Here is a 22,558-nt window from a genome sequence, read left to right on the forward strand (position 1 = left end):
TTGCTTCAAGAACAAACGAATGTGGATCATTCATTTTCTTTGGCCCTCTGATTATTTTCTATTTAAAAATTTGAAAGACACTCTCATTAGTATTTGACCAGTCAATAAATCACCTGGTCTTGGGTCAGGTGTCCACCATTAGTCCAGTTAGCTATAGCCATGTTGGGATCATATGGATGTAAGGCTGCTTCTTTCAGAATAGCCACTGGCATAAAATCCATAGAAAGGTCTGTGGGTGCAGAAGGTACTGCAAGGCATGTCTAGATCATACAAATATATAAATTCTGGTAAATTAGATAGAATTAACTTCCTTAAGACTTTATAGGAAGAATGTTTCAAGACTTTAGGAACATGGGTGTGAGATATTATATGTATGGAGGCACAGGTGAGATGAGAGTATATATATGTGTGTGTGTGTATACAAATACAAGTTCTTAGATATATATGTGAGTAGTCATTCGTGCCTCATCCCACTAACTTTCCTTGAATTATTGACCCACAGTCTAATTGAAGTCAAACCTCCAAGTGAAGAGGAACCAAAGAAAGCTCTTCTTCGTTGTGAGCAAAAATCAACTGGCTTTTAAAAGTTAAAAAAAAATTATTTTAATATATACATAATTCAAAAGCATAATAGGAAAAGTTATTTGGAATCATAAATAAATTACTGCTAGTAAAAATGTACTTTTCAGGGAAAAATTTAAAATTAAAAACAAAATTATCACAATTAAGAAATGTTGATATAGCTTAAATAAAATTTCAACAAATATGATTCCAAAGGGAATCTTTAAATAAAATATTTCTTAGTCCCTGGCACCAATGTACTTATATAACCTGGCAATAATTTACTTATATATTATTTACTTAATAAAACCAAATTCAAAATGCACAAAGTAATTATAAGTGTTCATGGAGTTTTCTATAACAAATAGTATCTTAAAGAGCAAGCAAATAAAAACAGAAATGAAAAAAAATTAAATGTTCGAATGTGCTGGTAGTTAAAAGGAAACCAAGTGTCAAAAGGGTGACGGTGGAAAAAAACCACCGTACTAGGACACAGAAGACCTGGAGTCCTATCCCTAGCTCTCTCACTAATTAAAAAAGAAATCCTGAGTCTCTGGCCTCAGTTTTCTCTTCTTAGAGTAGAAATAAATCCTCAGTGGCTTACATGTTTATTGCCATCTTTCCTGCCAACTCTTCTTAATTGATGGCCTGGAGCACTATGTTCAGAAAGGTTCTGAGGCATCTGATATGTATTAGTGATGCTGCTCTAGGTACAGGTATTTGCAGGTGAGCTGAGAATTTACCAGTGTTGGATGACATAGACACTGAGTTCCCCCTCACACCTCAACTCGGCCTAATTCTGAAATGCAAAAGTCAGTGCTGTTGTGTCCTGGGCACACAGGCTATACAACTTAGTTCCACAGCACTTGCTAGAGGCCCATTATGTATGGGTTACAGAATTAGGCAATGAAAATGAAAAGATGATCAATATAAGATACCTGCCTTCAAGGATTTTAAGTCTAGAAGATGACCTAACTGAGGTATCCTTTCATTAAAAAATATAATCAGTAGAATGCTTTCTGGAAACACTACTGATCTAGTTCTAAATATCAAATCAGAAAACTAACAGTACTATGTGATACATTGTTATGGAAGTTAGAGATGTTTTGTTTCAAGAAAATGTTTCCATTAAGCATGTCTGTCCGGAGGATTACTTTTTAAAATATATTATTTACATCCTCCTTATATTCAAATACTTTAAGAATGCCATCTTTCAAAAACCTAAGAATGATAAATCAAGATACAACAGGCCATCAAAAATTATACATTAATTTTATCTTATAATGTCTAGTGTCCAATATATTTTCCTCATAAGCTCTGGTCAACCTGGTTCTCTCAATAACCAAAAGCACTCAACTCACTGCTTGTTTTCAAAATTTGCTGACTGAATTCCCGTGGTTAGAATAACCATCCCACTCTACCCTCCTGCTTATACCCTTAGCAGCCCTGGGTGACTCCTCCAGTCCATATTCCCTGAATCTATTCATTCATTCATCCATATACACAGTTTAAAAAAATGGTCACCTATTCTATGCCAGGCAATATGCTTATATGAGGGATTCAAATAAGAATGATCCTCCTTTCCAGAATTTATGCTGTACTGAGAGGAAACCGTTAAGAGAAAGAGGTTATGACAAAAATCAAATAAAACAATCAAAAGAGGTTCAGACAAATACCAAAATCTATTTGGAAAGTCTGGGAAGATATAACAGATAAGGTGTCACTTGAGGTAATTAAAAAGGCTAGGTAAAACTTAGTCAGATTTAAAAGGATATTTCTGATGGAGAGAAAAGTATGAGTTGGGTCACCATGTTGTGAAGTAGCAATTACCCTTCAGAACTAGTTCAGCAAGACTATGGCAGGGATGTATTCACAGACCAGAGAACAGAAATAGCAAGTAGGATCCAGATTACGAAGTTTAAACTTTACTCTGAAAGCAAGCAGGTTTTATGGGAGAGACATGATCAGACGAATTTTAGAAATATTTATCTGGCAGCAATGTGGAGATCAGATCAGATTGGAGGAATTCTGATTAGTGGTAGAAAAATGAATCAGGAGGTTCCTTCAGGCATCCAGATAAGTACTGAAGAGAGCCTACATTAAGGTAATGACAATGGGATTGGAAAATAAGATAGACATTTAAAATATTCCAAAAGATTAAATCTGTAGGATTTGATGATGGTTGAAATGAGGAGTTGCAGTGGTGATGCTACTTACACAGACAAGAAATACAGAGACACTGCTTTCAGGCAGAAAGTCAAGAAATTTACAACAGGACACAATAAAGTTAAAGTGCCTACAGGACACTCAGGTAGAGAAACTGAACAGGTGGTTAAGGACATGAATCTAGAATTTAGTAGAAAATTCTAATGCAGTAATATAGATCTGGGGATCATTGACGTATATATGGTTGGAGCCATCGTTGGAGATTCACAAGGAACTGCATATAAAATGGGACAATATGGAGAATAGGACCCCATGAGAATGCCAACATTTGAGATTTGAGAGATGATAAAATAGAAGCATTTAGAAACACTGAAGGCAAATCAAAAGGATATGGAATTATAGAAGCAAGGGCAAGAGGGAGCTTCAAAAGTTTCTTCACCTCTTATCATAACCACCACTCAATTTGCACTATTTTGTGTTCTTGAGTATTTAGTCTTTTTTCAAAATGCGTATGTCATATTTTTTAAAATTTGCACAACCTTACCAGCAAAAGTATCTGCTTCTTGTGGCCTGGTACCATGTTTATCTTCTTGTGGCCTGGTATATTGCATGTGGACCTCCTACAGCCTTTAACTATGCTGCATTTATGGAAGTTAGGGACTAGATAGCCCCTTGACTGATTATCAGTCATAGTTGCACCCAATAGTGACTGCTAGAGCTTAGGCTTTTGGAGCTCTAAATACCATAAAATCCTTTTCTAATGCTTGTGTCTGGCATGATACTTAGACCATAATATCTTTTTCAGAATAGCATCAAGTTTTTACTCCAGGTTGCTATATATTAAGTGGCTAGATTTGACCTAGGGTACATAGACAGTTGTAAATTGAAATATCCATTCTCAGTATAAGAAGATTTTACTGTATTTTATTTTTCAAAATTACATTTTATGAAAATTGTCATGATCATGAATAATATAAAAGTAGAATCTCTTTAGGATTTTGGATCTTACCAAAATTTTAATATCTAAAATAAATGAGACTGTTCATTTCAATATCCCTTTATTTCAGATACTAGGATATAAAAGTCTTCATTTTTTCCCAGAAAAAAAGGGGTTAGGAAAGAAGACTTAAGCTCCAATATATTGCAATACAGAGATAGCCAAGGAAGATAAATCTGCTAAGCTGTGTGAAATATAAAAGGAAAAGCCATTTGGTTACTTTACTTTTGTTTTCGTCTCTTTCTACCAACACACTAAGTAATCTTTCTGACCTCGATAGAACCTCTAAATGTGGATATATACTGCCATATAGTTAAAGAAACCCAATACATTGATTTTTACATACCCTAGGTACTTCATATACAATCTGCCTGCTTTTTCCAGAATAAAAACCACATAATTGAAAACAAAACAGCTAGACATCCTATCAAAGAGTTTCGTTTCTTTTCTTTTCTTTTTTTTTTTTTTGAGAGGGAGTCTCGCTCTGTCACCCAGGCTGGAGTGCAGAGGTGCAATCTCCGCTCACTGCAATCTCTGCCTCCTGGGTTCAAGAGATTCTCCTGCCTCAGCCTCCCAAGTAGCTGGGATTACAGACATGCATCACCACGCCGGCTAATGTTTTTAGTTTTAGTAGAGACGAGGTTTCGCCATGTGGCCAGTCTGGTATCAAACTCCTGACCTCAGATAATCCGCCCTCCTCAGCCCCTCAAAGTGCTGGGATTACAGGCATGAGCCACCGCACCCAGCCTCAAAGAGTTTCTTGCTACTTTTGTAAAAAGCTGTGTTTAAACAACAAAAACAATAATGTGGCACACAATGCTTGTGCACCAATAACTTACAACTTTAAAATATATTCTTGAGATTAAGAATAGTCTTCAAATATTAAGCAATACTGCTTTAAGTACAGAAAGCCATATGTAGGTATGTAAGTTGTGAACTAATCAAATAGATGATGCAAAGTCTAGCAAATACAGCAAGAAAACTCCATCAATATTACTACCTTAGTTTCTACTTGTGAGTGTGTATATTATGCATGAGAGTCCATTAAAAGAAGCTAAGTAGTGTAAGACATTTATATGACAGTACAGATATCTTAATTGGTTTTCAATTCACATACATTTTCTATGTAAATATACTAGCATCTTCCAGACCATAATTAAATTACCTGGCATAATGATGGGTAATACAAACAAATACTAAATAATGTATCAATAATTAGTATGGTATTATTTTCTGTATTACATAAAATATCTTTCATTCATTATGCTTCTTTAAAATAGCTAATATTATAATTAAGTGCATTGATTACTTACAAATCGCATGCAATTACTTTCTATAACATTACCTTATTTTACTATCTAAACATCAGAGGAATTATCAAAATACTACAAATAACATGAAATTACTTTCTGTAACATTACCTTATTTTGCCATCCAAACTCAGAGGAATATCAAAATATTACATCCCAAAATCTATTTAAATAAATTCTCACACATTAAAGATGTCTTCGCTAAACTGCAGGCTGCTCTTTGCAAGGCTCAAAGGAGGATTCTCATAAAAAGAGTCCTGTATGAAGCTGCAATTCATAACCACTATTATTTGAAAAATGTTTTGAAATTTTAAATTCAGCTTTGCCATAAAAAGTATCATTCTGTTGAGATTCCATAAAAGATAATACCTTATTTCCTTTTTTTTTTTTTTTTTTTTTTTTTGCTTTTTTTTAGACAGAGTCTCACTCTGTTGCCCAGGCTAGACTGCAGTGGCAGGATCTCAGCTCACTGCAGCCTCTGCCTCCTGGTTTCAAGCGATTCTGCCTCAGCCTCCTGAGTACCTGGGATTACAGGTGCACTCCACCATACCTGGCTAATTTTTTGTGTTTTTAGTAGAGACAGTTTTACCATGTTGGCTGGGCTGGTCTCAAACTCCTGAGCTCAAGTGATCCACCTGCTTCGGCCTCCCAAAGTGTTGGGATTACAGGCTTGAGCCACCGCGCCCGGCTGATATCTCACTCTCAGAAACAGTGTTCCCCATTTACCAAACAATGATCAAGATTTTATATCTACCACTCACTTGCATTACTTATTGGTGAGATATATTTTAAGACTGTTAATTTCTTGATTGTCTGAAGTTATAAATGAAGAATTTGGGGCAGAGAAAGCAAGATTTAAAAAGAGGAAGACAATATAATTTATCATCCGGGCTGAAAACTCAAAATTGAGAGAAGAGGATACTACACAGAATTATAGCAGGAAATTGGTATAAAGAGATAAAGGAAAATCAAAATGTACAGTCACCTTCCTTTTAAACAGCTCTATTTTGCCTTTAAGTAAGCATTCGTATGAACAGGAAGTTTTCATAATATTGCAACAGAAGCAGAAACATCTAAAATCAATTCTGCTGAATATCTCCCTCTTGCTTTCCACACAAAAGTAACCTAGTCAAAATAAGTGTATATGAACTCAGTGTAAGCATGTCAGAATATAAATACAGAAAACCTAAGTCATCCAATAAAGAACCTTAAAAAGTTCTTAAATACATGCAATTTATTACATCACTCAATGGTAAACTAGTACGTTTACATGAAAGAAAACTACCTGACAAATATACGACCCCTTATTCAGCTAATTCTGAAAATGAATAATTTATTAAACCCAGTGACACTAAAATTATCATTGTATTTCTCCAGATTTTTTTTCTGTGAAAGATGAGGAAATTACCCCAAGCTAATTTCTCTTCTCTTCTCGTTTTTGAATTACGATTGCCTTGTAGATCTTTCAAACTTTATAATTTTGCCCACATTCCTTTTTGTGCTAAAAACACATACAAACTATTTAATGAGAGGGGGGAAAAAAAAAGAAAAGAAAAAAGGTAAATATAGTCTCAGACCAAGCCCTGAACTCATTTTACCTTTTAACACCTTGTCATATTCTCACGCTGGGAGCTGCAACCCTGGCAACACTGCATTGCTAGAATGAAAGGATAGATGGGCTGTTCTCCAAGAGCTCATCTTCCCAAGCCCCCCAGTACCTTCAAAGACGACCGGAAGATATAATCTTGGTATTCTTCTACAGTTTTAATGAATAAGAATAATAATGGCTCCTTTCTTGGAAACAGCAATTTGGAGGATACGATGCCTCCACTATCATTTTAAAGCTTCACAAATTAGAAGGACTGCCATTATAAATTCCACTTTACATATAAAATCTGATGCTTGGATGGATTATCCTGACAATGTTCACACCTATAAAAACTCATGTTAAGACCAGAATCTAGTTCAGTGTCCTACCCAACTATCCAACACTCACCTCTTTTTCTGACTATGGCAATTATAAAATGATAGGAACTCAGCCAACATTGGGCTGTAAGCAGAGGATTCGCCTTTATTCTACCCCAACAGCCTAATGCTTGACCCAATTTTAATACCTGAAATGAGGATCTTGTTGAATTAAATATCATATAACACTTTGTTAGAAATAATCTATTCAATAAGTAAAATTCAGAACAATAGTGGCAAACAACGATAACTCATGGTTAGGTGGAATGGTGGGAAAATGCTATGGTATTAGGGAACCCTGTGGGCAAAACAGCAAGCAGATAAGGAAAACTCCAGGTACAAATGAGGTCAGAGAGTCACCACGGGCCAGAACTGGGGAAGCCAGATAGTTCTGGAGAGCCCACCCTCAGAAAAGGGCAGAACATGTTACTAGTCACATGAAGCTCCTCTTTCACTCCTTTAAGTTTTGTTCTCTGGACTCCAGAATCAAATGTCATGGCCAAAGGGTCAGGAAGGTACCGAGCTAGTTCTGGGAAATTTCACTAATACTGGAAAACTAATAAATACTCACAGGCTAGACTTCTCATCAAGAGGTGAGCCTCGGTGAGTAAAATTCATAAAGCATCCAGCCAAATGCATAACATGTAGAAGACAAACAATAAATGTTAGTCTTCTTCCCAATAGATGAAGGAAACATAATACCCACCACTCAATGCACTTTTTTAAACACTTAAAAGAACATTAAAGGTTAGAGGTCAGTGTACATGGGTTCTGGATTCATTATGCTAGCTGCCATGTGCCTCGGGCAAATTTACTTCGACTCTCAGGACCAGCTCTAAAATACCCAACTCATGTCACAGGACCAAATGTATAAAAGTAGAAAACAGTCCATGAGGACAAATGAAATGCAATACAATGTACTTTATAATCCACGGTACTGCAACCTCATCCATCTGCTTATTACAGGTATGGGAGCATAATAATATGATTTTAGGAATTCATATTTGATATCTTTCCAGGAAGCTCACTGCACAAGCTTACACAAATTGTTCTCCTCTTTTAAAAAGTTGAGCAAATAACATTCCAAAGACATTATGCTCCTATTAGTCAAGTGAGCAGTAGCACATCCAGCCCACACTGGTTTCCATATTCTCCTTCTAATTTAGTAATCTATTTACTTAAATAATGCCTTTTTCATATTTGGGGGTGTAAGGTATTAAAATCTTTGCAAACCATAATGAAAATATGATACCTGCATACATGGGAATTATATCCTCATCCCCCTCAAGGTTTCCCAGATTTTCCTTCCACTTTTCTTCTTTTCCCAGTTGGTAACTGGGATCTCTCATAATGAGCCTTATGGATATATTTCAGGCCACAATATTGTATTTGTGTAAAGTAAGTAAGAGGAGGAGGAAAGCTGAAGTTATGGGAATTCTCCTCATTCTACTTTCTGTCTCCTTTGCAGGAAAAAAGTAGAAATTATGGATGATTAGAAAGCAAATGCTAGGTTACCTGTTAAGAAGAGAAGGAGAAGCCCAAAGTCAATACTCTTTATAAATCAATTCATACCATGGATTTAAGGATTTGTAGGAAAAAAATGAAACTTCATACAATCTCAATTTAATTTGCTTGTCCACGTTTGCACAGTAAGTGGCAGAACTAGAACTAGAACCTAAAAACACTTGGATACAAAGTTAATGGTCTTTCCACTATACTGTGATGCTTTTCCTTATCTTCTAGCACTCTATGAAAGAGTATAGGTGAAGCCCCAGGCTCTGTTATGATCTGAAGCAGTTGATCTGAATGAGCCTAATCTTTTGCCAAGCCACTTCTCCACAACTGAGAAAAGACTATAAATTCATTTAAAGAAAAGATAAATGAAATAGGTGCTTCTTCTTGGTAGGAAGACAGTGTAGTATACAGGAAAATACTTGGATTTAGACTAAAAGGTCTGATTTTGAATCCTGATTGGACCATGTTTATGTGAGTCAGTTTAGGATATTACTGAACTTCTCTGAGTGTAGTGTGAGGATGTGAGAATTATATTATTTGGTTTACCTTCTGCACAGGCTATTGTGAGAATCCAAATATTTATACTTATAATAAACTTGAGCACAGTTTAACTATTTGGCATTAGATTAAATAACTTAGAATAAGAGCTAGTGTGAGGTTAATGTTCAATAAGTGTTAGCTATTTACATTATATTCCAATATGGTACTCAATTCTCATCCTCAAATCATCACCTGAACTCTCTATATTTTTTCTCTTCTCTTACTATTCAGTAGCTGCTTTCTCTATGAAGCTTTTTTTTTTTTTTTTTTTTTTTTTTTTTTTACAAAAAGGAGTAAGATTCTAGATCTAATGAGATCTTCTCTGATTTAGGTCCCAGATAATGCAGTTTTCAGCCTATGCAATATATTGGCTCATGATGTCTAGTAACAGTTACTTGAAGGAGTATTCATTGAGAAAGTTAGGTTTCAGAAAGCCTTCAGAATACACGTGTGTGTATACATGCATGTACACACTCACATCCAAAACACTATTAAGAAAAGACCTCTAATTTGCAGATAATTAAGTCAATCATTAAACATAATTTGTGGGAGCCAACTATTTCCAGTTACATGGCCATGGAACTTAAAATTAGTGTACTTTACCAACAAAATGAAATCTTTTTATGATAAAGTACTTTCAATTTAAAATAAAATTTTTCTAAAATCTTGACTTGAAAGTAGCTTGATTTTTTTTCCATTTATACATATTTAAAGACATTCTCAAAACCAAATTCAACTAGTAATTTACAATCAAGGCCGATGAAACTTACAAATACATTTTAATTGATATTTTATAATGTTGGTTTCACAGATTTATCCATCATTTTCTATTTTCTCTCGGTGCCTATTTTTATACATTGTGAAGAGAGACAGCATACACAGTAGGTAGATTAAGGAGATAGTTCTGCACTGATAACACAAGTGAATTTTAAGTCTAATTGCTGTATTGCCAGAACTTAAGCTTTGTAGTGCCTTTTGTGAAAGTAATTTCTCAGATATGTGATTATGATCACCAATAATTACCACAAAAACTTTTCTCTGATGTAACAATATTTTAAAGCCCTGTTAAAAGAATCCTGTTTTCCAATCTATTTTAACACAAAGTTTTAAAAAGGCAACCATCTATGACTATGTGTCATTATGTCCTCATATATATGTGTCATCTGAATAGTTCCCATTATCCCCAGTTTTTAAGACATAAAGTGTCCCCTATTTAAAAAAAAAAAAGTACAGCACTTTTCCACTAATTGCAGACAATATGACATGCTTACATGGCAGCAAACTGGGATTCCAAAACACTCACCAATCTGTCACTGAACAAAAGGCCAAGACATTAGCAGAGGAGGCTGACTGATAAAGTTAATACAGAGGTCCAGGATTACAGAGAGCTGTTGTATAACAGCATCACATACTGTGATATTTTGTGAATCCATGCAATAAAGGAACAATATATGCAAGCCAGTAGAAAGCAGTCACAGGAAAAGCAGTGGAAAAGATGTGTTAGACATGAGCAGTTGGACAGTGCTCCTAATTTGTATTTGCCCACATAAGCCCATACAATCTATAATTGCTGTCCTTTGGCAGTTAGCAGATTTGGAATTCTGTCCTAAAACTCACCCACTCCCACTTAAAATCCCTCACTCTCCACCACGCTTGAGACAGCCAATGAAGAGGTGTGATGGCCACTACTTGCACTGTGCCTTCCCCTTCCTATCCGGACTCTGGCAAGCAGCAGCCCATATTTTCCACTAGCTACTGGAGGCCTCCATCCACCTGCTGTCTGCAGCAAACAGCAAAAGGAACAGCAGCAAACCTGTAAATCCTGACAAGCAGAAAAGGTGTTCAGGACAGGTGGCAGGAGCTGCAACCAGTGAGGACAGATGGACTGACAACCAGACAGACAGACAGTAGCACCATTAGACACCATCCATTACTTCCAGTCTCAGAAGAGGGGAAGCCTGCAGCACCAGGGACATCATTCTTCCACTAGGGACAGGCAGCAGATTAACGAGGGTTCTGCCTCCCTCAAGCCGGCAGGCTTAAAGTATTTGGTTTTTGGATGAGAAGGAGCAGGGAATTCAGAAACCTGCTGCTCTTTATAGAACCAGGCCAGCTCTGGCCTTCGGAGTTAATGGCCCTTTTCTGAATCTACAATGAAAGGACAGGAATGACTGGATTTCTACGATTTTGCTGTGACCTAACAGCCACATCTCTCCCTCAATATCCCCCTCCCATATCTGAGTGTCAGTTGCCCTGGTTGGGGAACCATCAGTCTGTGAATGCAACCTCCCTCCATTCCTCTCCTATGAGGCACTGCTGCACTGAGGGGAAGCGGAAGAAATCTTCCTCGGCAGCGTCTTCTCTCCAGGAGGCACTTCTGGGGGTGGGGGAGAGGCCATGCTGAGTGTGCTCTGTGTCTGGGTTTCACACCTGCTCCCTCCCCACCCCTCTTCTGCTATCAGCTAACTCCAGATGCAACAGGTTCCCTTTGGCTCTTCATGCCAATCCCCTGACCCCAGATACACCTTCCAGCCTAAGCAGGGGATACCAAGGAGTCACTCACAGTCAGGGCCCCTAAATTCCCCTGCTTCAGAGTGAAAACTTTCCTGAATACATGAAGACTTCCCAAGGGAAGGCAGGGTTGAAGCCTCCTTCTGCTCCACTCTATGGGTGATGCTAAGCAAGGAAAGCCCCGTCTCTCTGCCAGTCCCTTGTAAGCAGTTTTGTCTGAGGCAACTAGCAGCACAGACAGTGTCACACACTCCTGCACCACCAGCAAGGAGCCCCATCTTCTCCCTATCCCCAGGAAAATGGGGCATCAGACAGAGGTCCCTTGAAGGGCTGATGTGCTCTAAAGAAGTGAGGAGGAGTGCAATTTCCAATCCCTTATTGGACTGTTTCCTCCAGGAACTGAACAGGCCCCAGAGGTCTCTTGGAAAGCAGTAAAGAGGAACCTCTATGTTATTCAGGCCAGAGTCCCCCTGTCAGCTTCTCCCATTATTAAAAACTTTGTATTGCCAATGGCATTACATATGGGGAAGAGAATCCGTCTTCACACAGGTATGCTGTGTAGAAGACTCTGAATAAAAGGTTAAAGAGAAGCTGGAGAGGCAGGTTACCAAAGATGGCAACTGCCCAGAAAAAGACCCAACCTTGATCTGTGAGATGAATGATTACTCAAATTAACACTAAAAATAAGCATTTTTATTATATAAATATAGGCACCCTTCACTGGGGTAACCCCGACCAGCTAAACAAGTCCAAGAAAAGAAGAGGAGCTGTCCTCAGCACCTCTTCATCCTGCCTCCCCTTGTTTCTACTCATCCCCTGCCCCCTAACCTGCTCCCAGCCCAGGGACCTTCCACTTGGGTGGGATCAGCACCTCTCAGCTTCTGGCACCTCCCACCACGAGCGTGGCCCCCGTCCACCCCTCCCTCCTCTGCACCCCAGTCTGAAGCCCTCCTCCCCCTGTCTTTGGGTTCCTGGATTTGTGGCATATCCCCTCCCTCCTCCAGTCCCCTGACCTCTTCCCTGCTCAAGCCCCGCGCCCCTGGCGGGCGCCTCCGTCCGCACCCAGCACCCTGGCCGCCCCTTCCCCACACTCAGCCGCGAGGACTAGGGGAGTGAGTGGTGAATGGACGGATGGAGGCACGGAGGCAAGGATGGCGCGGCTGGGGCTGGCTTACTTGAGCATGGCTTCTTCTTTTTCCTCCTCTTCCTTCTGCCGGTCCATCACTGCCATGATAATGTTCCTCTCCTCCTCGGTCAGGTGGCTCAGGTCGGGCAGCTCTTGCATGGGGGGAGGCACCGTGGGTGGGCGAGGACCGCGGGGCCCCACGGCCGAGGACATTTTCGTGGCCTGCCCGCCCCCTCCGCTCGCTCTCTGGCTCGCTCTCTCACCTTTCGGATGCACGCCCAGCAGCTGCGCCCCTGCTTTCCCCTCACAGCGGAGCCCTCGCGGCGGCGGCAGGAGGAGGAGGAGCAGCGGCGGCGGCGGCAGCAGCAGCAGAGCCGGGGAGAGCGAGAACCCAGTCTTTCATGGTTGTTTGCATCCACCCAGCCCCGGATGCTGCCTTTGTTTGGGTCGCCCTAGCGAGGCTCGGGGCCGCCCGGCCGCCTCCCGCAGCCCAGCCTCGGCCGGCGGGGGCGGGCAGGCGGAGGCGCGGCGGGCGCGGCGAGGGGGTGAGGGCTCGCGCCAGGCTCCGCCGATCCGGGCGTCTCAGGCGGGGCGCGGGGCGGGGGCGGGGCTGGGGCTGGGGCTGGGGCTGTGGCGGCCGCTGCCGCCGCGGAGGCTGCTCCCAGGCTCTGCTGCCTCCAGTTTGGGGCTGCGGGAGGGAGAGGGAGAGTTTGGGTGTCAGTTAGGCGGAGTCTCGGAGGCTTCCATCCAGGGTGATGCCGTTGCTCTCGCAGACATAGCTGCCAGCCACTCAGTCCCGGAGCCGTTCCGCCCACGGGCACCCACCCGCCCACTCCCTGAGTCCGAGCCACGCGTGCCCCAGCCGCTCCCCTCACACCCGCCAACGTGCACAGCACCTCGCTCTATCCCCAGGTACCCCTCACCCATGAGTCATCCTCCCTTCTGGTCCCTCGCCTGTGTCATCCTCCCCAGCCCTATTTTGCATGGGTTGCATTAATCATCATCATCCTCGCTACCATCTTCATCATAGAGCATTAATATTATTTGAGCAACCACAATGTTCTGAACGGCAGAATGGAACACCCTGTGGATACGTTTTCTTTTTCCTCCCTGCCACCGTGTCTTTCTTATTTACTAGTTAAGTGTTCACAGCCACAACAATGTGATTTTTTTGGATGCTTTTGATACACACACACACACAGACACACACATCCTCCAACAGCCTAGATTTTCTGGGTACATTGTACTCATCAATGCAGTGTCTTTCTTGACTCGTCCTCACTAGGACTGTTCTGCAGTGTATCAAGATGCCCCACAACACGGTAACTCTTTCATTTGTCATTTTTGGCTCTAGGTAGCCCCATCACATCACATAACTGCTCTCTGGTGCTTGCACATGGGTTATCTACTCTAATTCCTCTGATGATGCTCACTATCATCATACTCACTCACATGTAGTTCAGAGTATCTCTGTAGCTACTTCTCAAGAAACACTGATCCCAGATAAGAAAAACACTCAACCATATCCTATTGTATTTAAGAAGCTTCTGCTAATGCCTAGCCCAATGATAGGCGTTAAGGATGAGCTTCTCTTGCTGATAAAGGCAAAAATAAATAGGCAATCCTTTCAAAATAGGTAATGCTATCAGCTTTGAAACCTGGAGACTGAATTTTCTTGATATAATTATAAAAGAATCAATATAGAAAAGGGTTCACATTGAACAACAATTTCCTAGTCAAGACTCCTGAGCAATGATGATGAGATAATTGATATGTTTCTCTCCTAGGCTATTTTTTTTAACTTAATTTAATTTAAAGTTCTGGAGTACATGTGCTGGATGTGGAGGTTTGTTACCTAGGTAAACATGTGTCACGGTGGTTTGCTGCACCTATCAACCCATCACCTAGGTATTAAGCCTCACGTGCACTAGCTATTTGTCCTGATGCTCTCCCTGCGCTCCACCACAGGCCCCAGTGTGTGTTGTTCTTCTCCCTGTGTCCGGGTGTTCTCATTGTTCAGCTCTCATTTATAAGTGGGAAACTGGTGTTTGATTTTCTGTTCCTGTGTTAGTTTGCTGAAAACAATGGCTTCCAGCTCCATCCATGTCCCTGTAAAGGACATGATCTCATTCTTTTTTATGGCTGAATAGTGTTCCATGGTGTATACATACTACATTTTCTTTATCCAGTCTATCGTTGACAGGCATTTGGGTTGATTCCATGTATTTGCTATTGTGAATAGTGCTGCAGTGAGCATACATGTGCATGTATCTTTACAGTATAATGATTTATATTCCTTTGGGCATATATCCAGTGATGGGATTGCTGGGTCAAATGGTATTTCTGGTTCTAGGTCTTTGAGGACTCGCCATACTGTCTTCCACAATGGCTGAACTAATTTGCATTCCCACCAACAGTGTAAAAGTGTTTCTATTTCTTCACAGCCTCACCAGCATTTGTTGTTTCTTGACTTTTAATGATAGCCATTCTGACTGGCATGAATGGTATCTCAGTGGGATTTTGATTTGCATTTATTTAATGATAAGTGATGTTGAGCTTTGTTTCATATGTTTGTTGCCTGAATAAATGTCTTCTTTTGAGAAGTGTCTATTCATGTCCTTTGCCCACTTTTTAATGGGGTTGTTTGTTGTTTTTCTTGTAAATTTATTTAAGTTCCTTGTAGATTCTGGATATATTGTACCTTTGTCAGGAGGACGGATTGCAAAAATTTTCTCTTATTCTTTAGGTTGTCTGTTCACCTTGATGATAGTTTATTTCGCTGTTCAGAATAGCTCCAGAAGGAAGTCAGCACTCATGTTTTTTTCTCCAAGCCTAACTTTGTTAATGGAGAAGATGACTAGAATGATGATACTTATTAGTCTTAAAATCTTCAAGTTTAAGGAACTTAAGACTTTAGTTGATTTCCCATAAAATGCAGGAATTGCTTCTACGTGGACACATCTATTTTAATACTTTCAGTAGTGGTAGGTTCACTTCCTCTGAATTCCACTGCTACATCTAACTCCCTCTTCTTACTGAAAACCTTTCAAATATTTGACACAGCTATCATGTTCTTTTCAATCTTCTCCAGAGTAAATCTTCACAGTTTATCCAACCAGTATAGCCTCATTTTAAAGACTGATCATCTGCCTTTGAACACATTTAAGTTTTTGTCCACTAGCCTTCCAGAATATGTATCAAGAATATGTGTAACCAAGAACAGTGCCTGACACTTAGTGAATGCCCAATAACGCAGTGTAGTCATTATGTTTATTTGCATAACTTAACATTGCTCTAACTTTTTGATGGCCATATCACTTATAAGGATGTCACTGAAATAAACATGTAGTCCACTAAAAGTTTTAGTTGTTTTTCATAAGTTCTGCTGTATAGCCAGATTTCCTCTTTCCTATAATTAAGCAATTGATGACATTTTATGGTTTTATGATCTTGGGCAATCAGTTAACCTCTCTGAACTCTGTTTCTTCATCTGCAAAATGGGGATAAAGGTATTTATCTCACAGTAGAAGAAAAGTATTAAGTAAGAAGACATGTGAAGCATCTTAACTGTGGGCTTAACACTTTGTAGTTCTCTTTTTCTTATTTCTTGCTCTTTCCAAGAGATGTATTATGTCATCCCTCAATTATTAATATACAGAAGGAAGTAGAAATATAGATGATATGTTTATTCTACCAGATGCTTTTCTGTGAGTCAGTGAGGAAATGCAGTGATACAATGGACAAATGCCTTGTTCTCAAGAGGTTTACAATCTAGTTGGTTCTAATAATATTATTCTAAAATACAAATAAAGGAATTATAAAGCTTCAGTAGACATTAGAACTACCTGAGGAAAGCTCTTGAAGGCAAGGACCTAATGAACAATTAATAGCAGTGCCTTAATTTGCTCCAATTGTCATTACAAAATACCACAGACCGGGTGGCTTAAATAACAGAAATTATTATTCTCTCCCAGTTCTGGAGGCTAGAAATCCAAGATCTAGGTGTCAACAGGTTCGATTTGTCCCAAGGCCTCTCTCTTACTTAGGCTTGTTCTGGTCACCTTCTTGCTGTGTCCTCACATGGCCTTTTATCTGTGCACATGCATCCCCGATGTCTCTCCCTCTACTTATAAGGGCACTAGATTTATTGGATTAGGGACCCTTCTTTATTTAACCTTAATTATATCTTTAATGTGAACACTATCTCCAAATACAGTCACATGCTAAGGTAATTGAGGACAGGACTCGGACATATGAATTTGAGAGGGATACAATTCAGTCCATAATATGTGGTTTCCATTCATTAAAATTACTGTGAGAAATAATGATTGATGTCTATTATCTGGATAACTTAATGAAGAGAAATCTATTTTTCAATCATTTTTATAGTTATTTCCCTGGGCTCCATGTGTCTTTGAGAAATAAGTGAGTGCATAAATGAATGAGTAAATGAGTAAATTAGTAGAGCCTTGGTGCAACCCAACAGTGTCTCCTCTTCTATTAGGAATCTCATCCATTACAGAGGGGTTCAGAACCAATTTCTAAAACCCAAGAGAAGTGTCTTCACAGATTTACCTCCAGAAAAAGAGAACTTATCTGCACTTAGATAAGTGAGCAAATACCCAAAGTAGGTGTGCCAAAGTGTGTAGCACAGATTAGTTTCTGAAAATGCTCAATCAATGTGGAAAAATGTTCATAATACCTCTCTCTTAGAAATCCACAGGACACCCTAATAAATAAAAACAATGCTAACAAGCAAGTATTTACTGCAATAAAGAAATATCTTACCTGGTTTGGGTTGGCGTTTCCTAAATGGATTAGACCATAGAATTATGTTCTTCCCTGATTGAGGAAACATGCTTTAGACAAGCTTTGGGAAAAACCCTGAGTTACAGGCCTGGTATGCAAAGATGTTAATCAAAGAAACGGAAACTTTGGATGTGATTCTCCTTGTTCAACCAATGATATCTGTAGAAACACATCTTAAATTTCTAGTAATAAAATATGTATCAAATGCCCTTAAATTCAACAGTAACATTATATTTAAGATATTAGTCAGAAACTATGACATACACAAAACACCTAAAAGGTAGGTATTTAGCTCTCCTTTCCACTGATGCTCTCCCATCATCTTTTCTCAAAATAACTCTAACGTTTGACACCACTGTTAACTGTTAATTTAACGTAATAGCTGAGGTTATTACTTCAGAATGAAAAATTATTGAAATGGTGTTAGGTTCAAATCCTCACACTACCATTTTATAGCTGTAGCAGAGTGAATACTATTCCGCCTACAAAATCATGTTCATCCAGAAACACAGAACGTGACCCTACAGATTGAAAATAGTTAAAATGCAGTCATATTGGATTAGGATGGGTGCTGAACCCAGTGACTGGCGTCTTATAAATGGAAAGAACATACAGACACCCAGGGAAGACCACATATGAAGACACAGAGAGACACTGAGGAAAGAAGGCCACGTGGAGACACAGGCAGAGAATGGAGTTATGTCGTCACAAGCCTAGGAATGGCGGGAGCCACCAGAAGCTAGAAGGGGCAAGGAATCATTCTCCCCTAGAGACTCTGGAGAGAGCATGATCCTGCGGACATTTTGATTTTCGACTCCTATCCTCAACAACTGTGAGAGGATACATTTCTGTTGTTTTAAGCCACGCAGTGTGGGGTACTTCGCAACGGCAGACCTAAGAAACTAATGCAATAACTATGTAGGTTTTGATGAATTCATAAACTTTTCTGAGCCTTATTTTACTCTTCTATAACACGGAAATAAAAATGATTAGCTTCCAGGGGTTTACTAGGGATGAAAAGTTGTGAATATGTATATAGTGCCTGGAAAATGGAAGGAACTTCATTCATTCATTCTTTCGGTATTTCCCAGACACCTGCTTTGTGTGAGGTGCTGAGGATACGGTAGGGAAAAAAACATATAAGGGCCCTACAGAGGATTGACAAACTATGGCCCATGAGCCAAATTCAGCCCAATGACTGTGGTTTTATTTTTATTTTTTTTGTAAATAATGTTTTATTGGAGCACAGACACACCAATTATTTTATGTATTGTCGATAGCTGCTTTCATGCCATAGGGATAGAATTGAGCAGATGCAACAGAAGCCATATGTCTCATAAAGCCTAAAATACCTGCCTCTTTATAGAAAAAAGTTTGTTGACCCTTGCTTTAGATGCTGACAATAAAATTGGAGAAAATAAGCATAAATAAATATACACACAAGAACAATTAGTGTATAATAATTACTCTAGAAAAAACTTGCCAGATATAATAAAGCCTAACCGTTGGGAAAATAGGTAAAATACATAGCCATGGAAATCTTAAGAAGGGGTCCTGTAGAGCAGAGATTTGAAGGATAAAAAGGAACTAGCCTAAGAAGAGCTCAACACAGAGTGTTGCAAGCAGAGGAAAGCTAAAGACAAAGCCCTGAGTCAGGAAACAGCAGTGTTCTGGAGGAACAGAAAGTAGGCCAGTGAGGCAGGACCATTGCGAAGGGAGGAGAAAATGGCAGGAGATGAGCTCACAGAGGGCCTGGTCAGCCAGGTCAAGGAGTGAAATTTTATTCTTGTATATTGGGAAGGCAGTGAAGAGCTTAAGTAAGAAGTTAAACAATATGCTTCGCATTTTTGAAAAGATTTTTCCTTCTGTGGGTCGCGGGAAAACTGTGGCAGCATTGGAGTGCAGAAACAGGAATTCTGTTTAGGAGAAGTTAAAGTGGCTTGGGCTGGTGTAGTGTGATATGAATGGAGAAAAGTGGACACATGCAAGATGTGCTTTGCAAATAGAGCCTGGAGATCTGTTGAGTGATGAGGCATGGAGTGTATGAAGAGAAGATCAATTATGATTCCTTGTTTGGTCTGAGCAGTAAGTCAGTGGGTGGTGGTTCCGTATAGTGAGATGGGGAATTTGGGTGTGTGTTGAGAGAAGGAACAGGTGGTAAGGTAGGGACCTCAAGAGCCTTTCATCATCATTTTGTTATCATCATCATTACTATCATCAGCAGCAGCAAAATTTTCAAAAGGAGAAATATGTTTGAATTTAATTTGTTAATTGATTTCTCTGGCCATTCTTTCCCTAAAATTTAAAAAAGCAATGTTTCTTTTCCTTTTGAAAATTCTACCAAAGATTGGCCTGAAGGCTAAAAGGGCCTTTGTAGCTCTCTTGATAATGGGAAAGGTGAAGATTCCATTAATGTATAATCAGTAGAAATTTGTGCACACATGCTCGTTCACATAAGAACTAAAAACAAGGTACCAATTAATTACTACTCCAAAAAATAAGCCAGTAACAGATTTGTGGTTTGAAGATTTTGTACACACAAGCTATAATTGTTTTTAATTTCTAGAAAGTTTTGAAATAAATTATTTTGGAATATCTTCAATACCTAATGAGATGGAGTCTTGGCTAACCAATGAACTCAAATCCTTAAGTTATCATCATGTCTACCTATGTTTTTTCAGCACTCTTTTGTGAGCACCACCATAATATATTACACAATAAAATGCTTAATATATAAGGTAATCATATGTCTTGATTTGTCCAGGACCATCTGAGTTTGCCCCTGTTGTACTGGCATTAATTATCAGCAGCACCTCTTTTCACTTAAAAGTGTCCTAGTTTGTATGATAGATTATATTGCCACTCTATTTATATACAGTTATAGTAATTTGCAAAAATATAGTCTTTTGGCTTCAAAGAACATTTGGCTCTCAAGAGATTTCACTGAACATATTTGGCTGAAACTAGATATCATATCATATTTTGGCTCAAATTCAGCCAAATACCTATTTTAATCTGATTTTTGGTAAGGTTCCACTATTGTCATTTATTTCATGAGGAATTCAATGTGTGGGAATGTTTTTGTCCTTGGACCTAGAGGAAGGGACATAATTCTGTTCTTTTCTGGTTGGTCATACCAGCCATGGATATACTTCCTCCAAGGATTAACATTCTTAGCTATTTTTAGTTTGAGGTATTTTTCTTCAATACTTATCTCCTCATTCAAAATCAGAATTCACAGTCTCTTTGCATTCTTCTGAGGATGATCACCTTCCATATTAGTCAAACTTAGCATGTTTAATTGGCAATGTTTTAGAATAATTTCTCCACATTCTATTCTCTTCCAATTTCCTTTTTTGCATTCAGTAATTTCTTGTGAGTTATTTTGATTTTATCTGATATAAAGAGTCTTCATTTTAGATATGTTAACAATTTATTGGCTTTATTTTTCTGAGAGTGTCTTCTGCAAGCTAATGCTGGATGGACTGAAGTGTCAAAGACTTTTTATGCATGTATATATGTATGTTTGATGTATTGAGATGGGGTCTTGCTATGTCACAGAGGCTCGTCTCAAACTCCTGGCCTCAGGGAATCCTTCCACCTTGGCCTCTTAAAGTACTGGGATTACAGGGTGAGCCACTGAGCTCAGCTGAAGTGCGAAAGTCTTGAGCTCATTCTCCCTAGTCCAGCTTTTCAGTAAGATTCTTCTCTAATTATGATGGATCTCTGCTTGAGAGTATGACATATTAAATTGACTTTAAAAGAAATGTTACCTTTACCATCTGAAAAGCTAAAAACATTCATTTTCCTAAGTGGAAAATGGATTTGGGTAATAATTTCTAAGGCTAGATTATTTCATAAGCACTAGTTTTTTAATAAGTTGGAAAACACAATTACTAGATTTAATCTTTATTAATTATATTTTTATTAAAATAATATTTGATTTAAACAGAGATACTTAAAAATCAGATTTAAATAAACACTCTTTCCTAGAATGCTCTAATTTGAAACCCTGAGACTGTTTCCTGCGAAGATTTTTTGACTATTTTCCTCTTTTCCACTCTCTACTTTGAGATGGGAAATTCAACCCCACACAAAGAAGTCCTAGACAAAACTCCTTTCTATCCATAGTGACACAGCCCCTGCAGGCAAAGAGAAAATCTGATAGAAGACTACAGGGATTTGGCTCCTTATTCAGGCACTAATCAGGCCTACAGACTTGAGCAAGTCACTTAATCTCCCTGAGTTTGAATTTTCTTAGCTGTAAAATGGAAACAGTTATATTTCCTTTAAATATTCCCAGCTTTTGCATAAAAGTAATAACATGTACTGAGCCTATTAAATGTTCCTGGCCTGTGTTAAATGTTCTAGATGCATTATCGTATTTTTTCTTCTAACAATGGGTATGCATTATTAATATCCTTTGGGGTTCTATTATATTAGCATGACTGGTGTAGATCGTTGTCCTTCATCTTCTGTTTCATAGCATCAGGAGCTAGACCAAGTATTTTCCTTGGTCCCTCAAGTGCAGCTTTCAGATTATTATTCTCCTTCCAATTTGTACAATGTGTTCTAGTCTGTTGCGTACAACCCTTTCTCCTTTCCAGAATTGTTCTACCATGCCCTGATCTCATTTACCAAAGACTTTAGTTCACAGTCTTCCTTTTCACCCCAAGATCTGCTCTTCTGCTCTCATGGGAAATATATTCAACATACCCATAGATGATCCGTCTAATACCTTGATCTCTGCATATCTCAGTTTTCTCAAATCTACTTCATTCAGCATCCATTTTCATAGCCATTCCCTAGACTCTCGTATAAACTGTACCATTTCCAAAAGTCCCCAATTCAAATCTCCCTTTATTGACTACAAGTACCATTACTTTCTACAGCTCTTTGATAAATTGGATACCTACACTCCACTGATACCTTATTTTTTCTGTTTGAGTCTGATTTGAGTTTTACTTACCTTCATATTCAGCCAATATTACATAATTCCTTCTTTAGTGATATAAAATCCTATTTCTCCCCATTCGTGTGGTTATCTCCTTCTAGTGT

The 22,558-nt window shown here is 38.9% G+C and overlaps 1 protein-coding gene across 2 annotated transcripts in view; it reads right to left on the reverse strand.

Annotated features, from left to right (window-relative positions):
• RIMS1 (regulating synaptic membrane exocytosis 1) overlaps positions 1-13,224 on the reverse strand; it is a 494,019-nt gene extending 480,795 nt beyond the window's left edge. The window contains exon 1 of one of the 2 annotated variants that reach the window (XM_023219183.1): positions 12,741-13,224. In XM_023219183.1, the coding sequence (XP_023074951.1) occupies positions 12,741-12,904 (164 nt within the window). In that variant the 5' untranslated portion in view covers positions 12,905-13,224. The remainder of the gene's footprint in view (positions 1-12,740) is intronic. The other variant, XM_023219184.2, reaches the window with a different exon arrangement.
• Between the last annotated feature and the right edge of the window lie 9,334 nt (positions 13,225-22,558).

This window comes from Piliocolobus tephrosceles, chromosome 5 (genome assembly GCF_002776525.5).
Source record: "Piliocolobus tephrosceles isolate RC106 chromosome 5, ASM277652v3, whole genome shotgun sequence".
Classification (NCBI taxonomy): Eukaryota; Metazoa; Chordata; class Mammalia; order Primates; family Cercopithecidae; genus Piliocolobus; species Piliocolobus tephrosceles.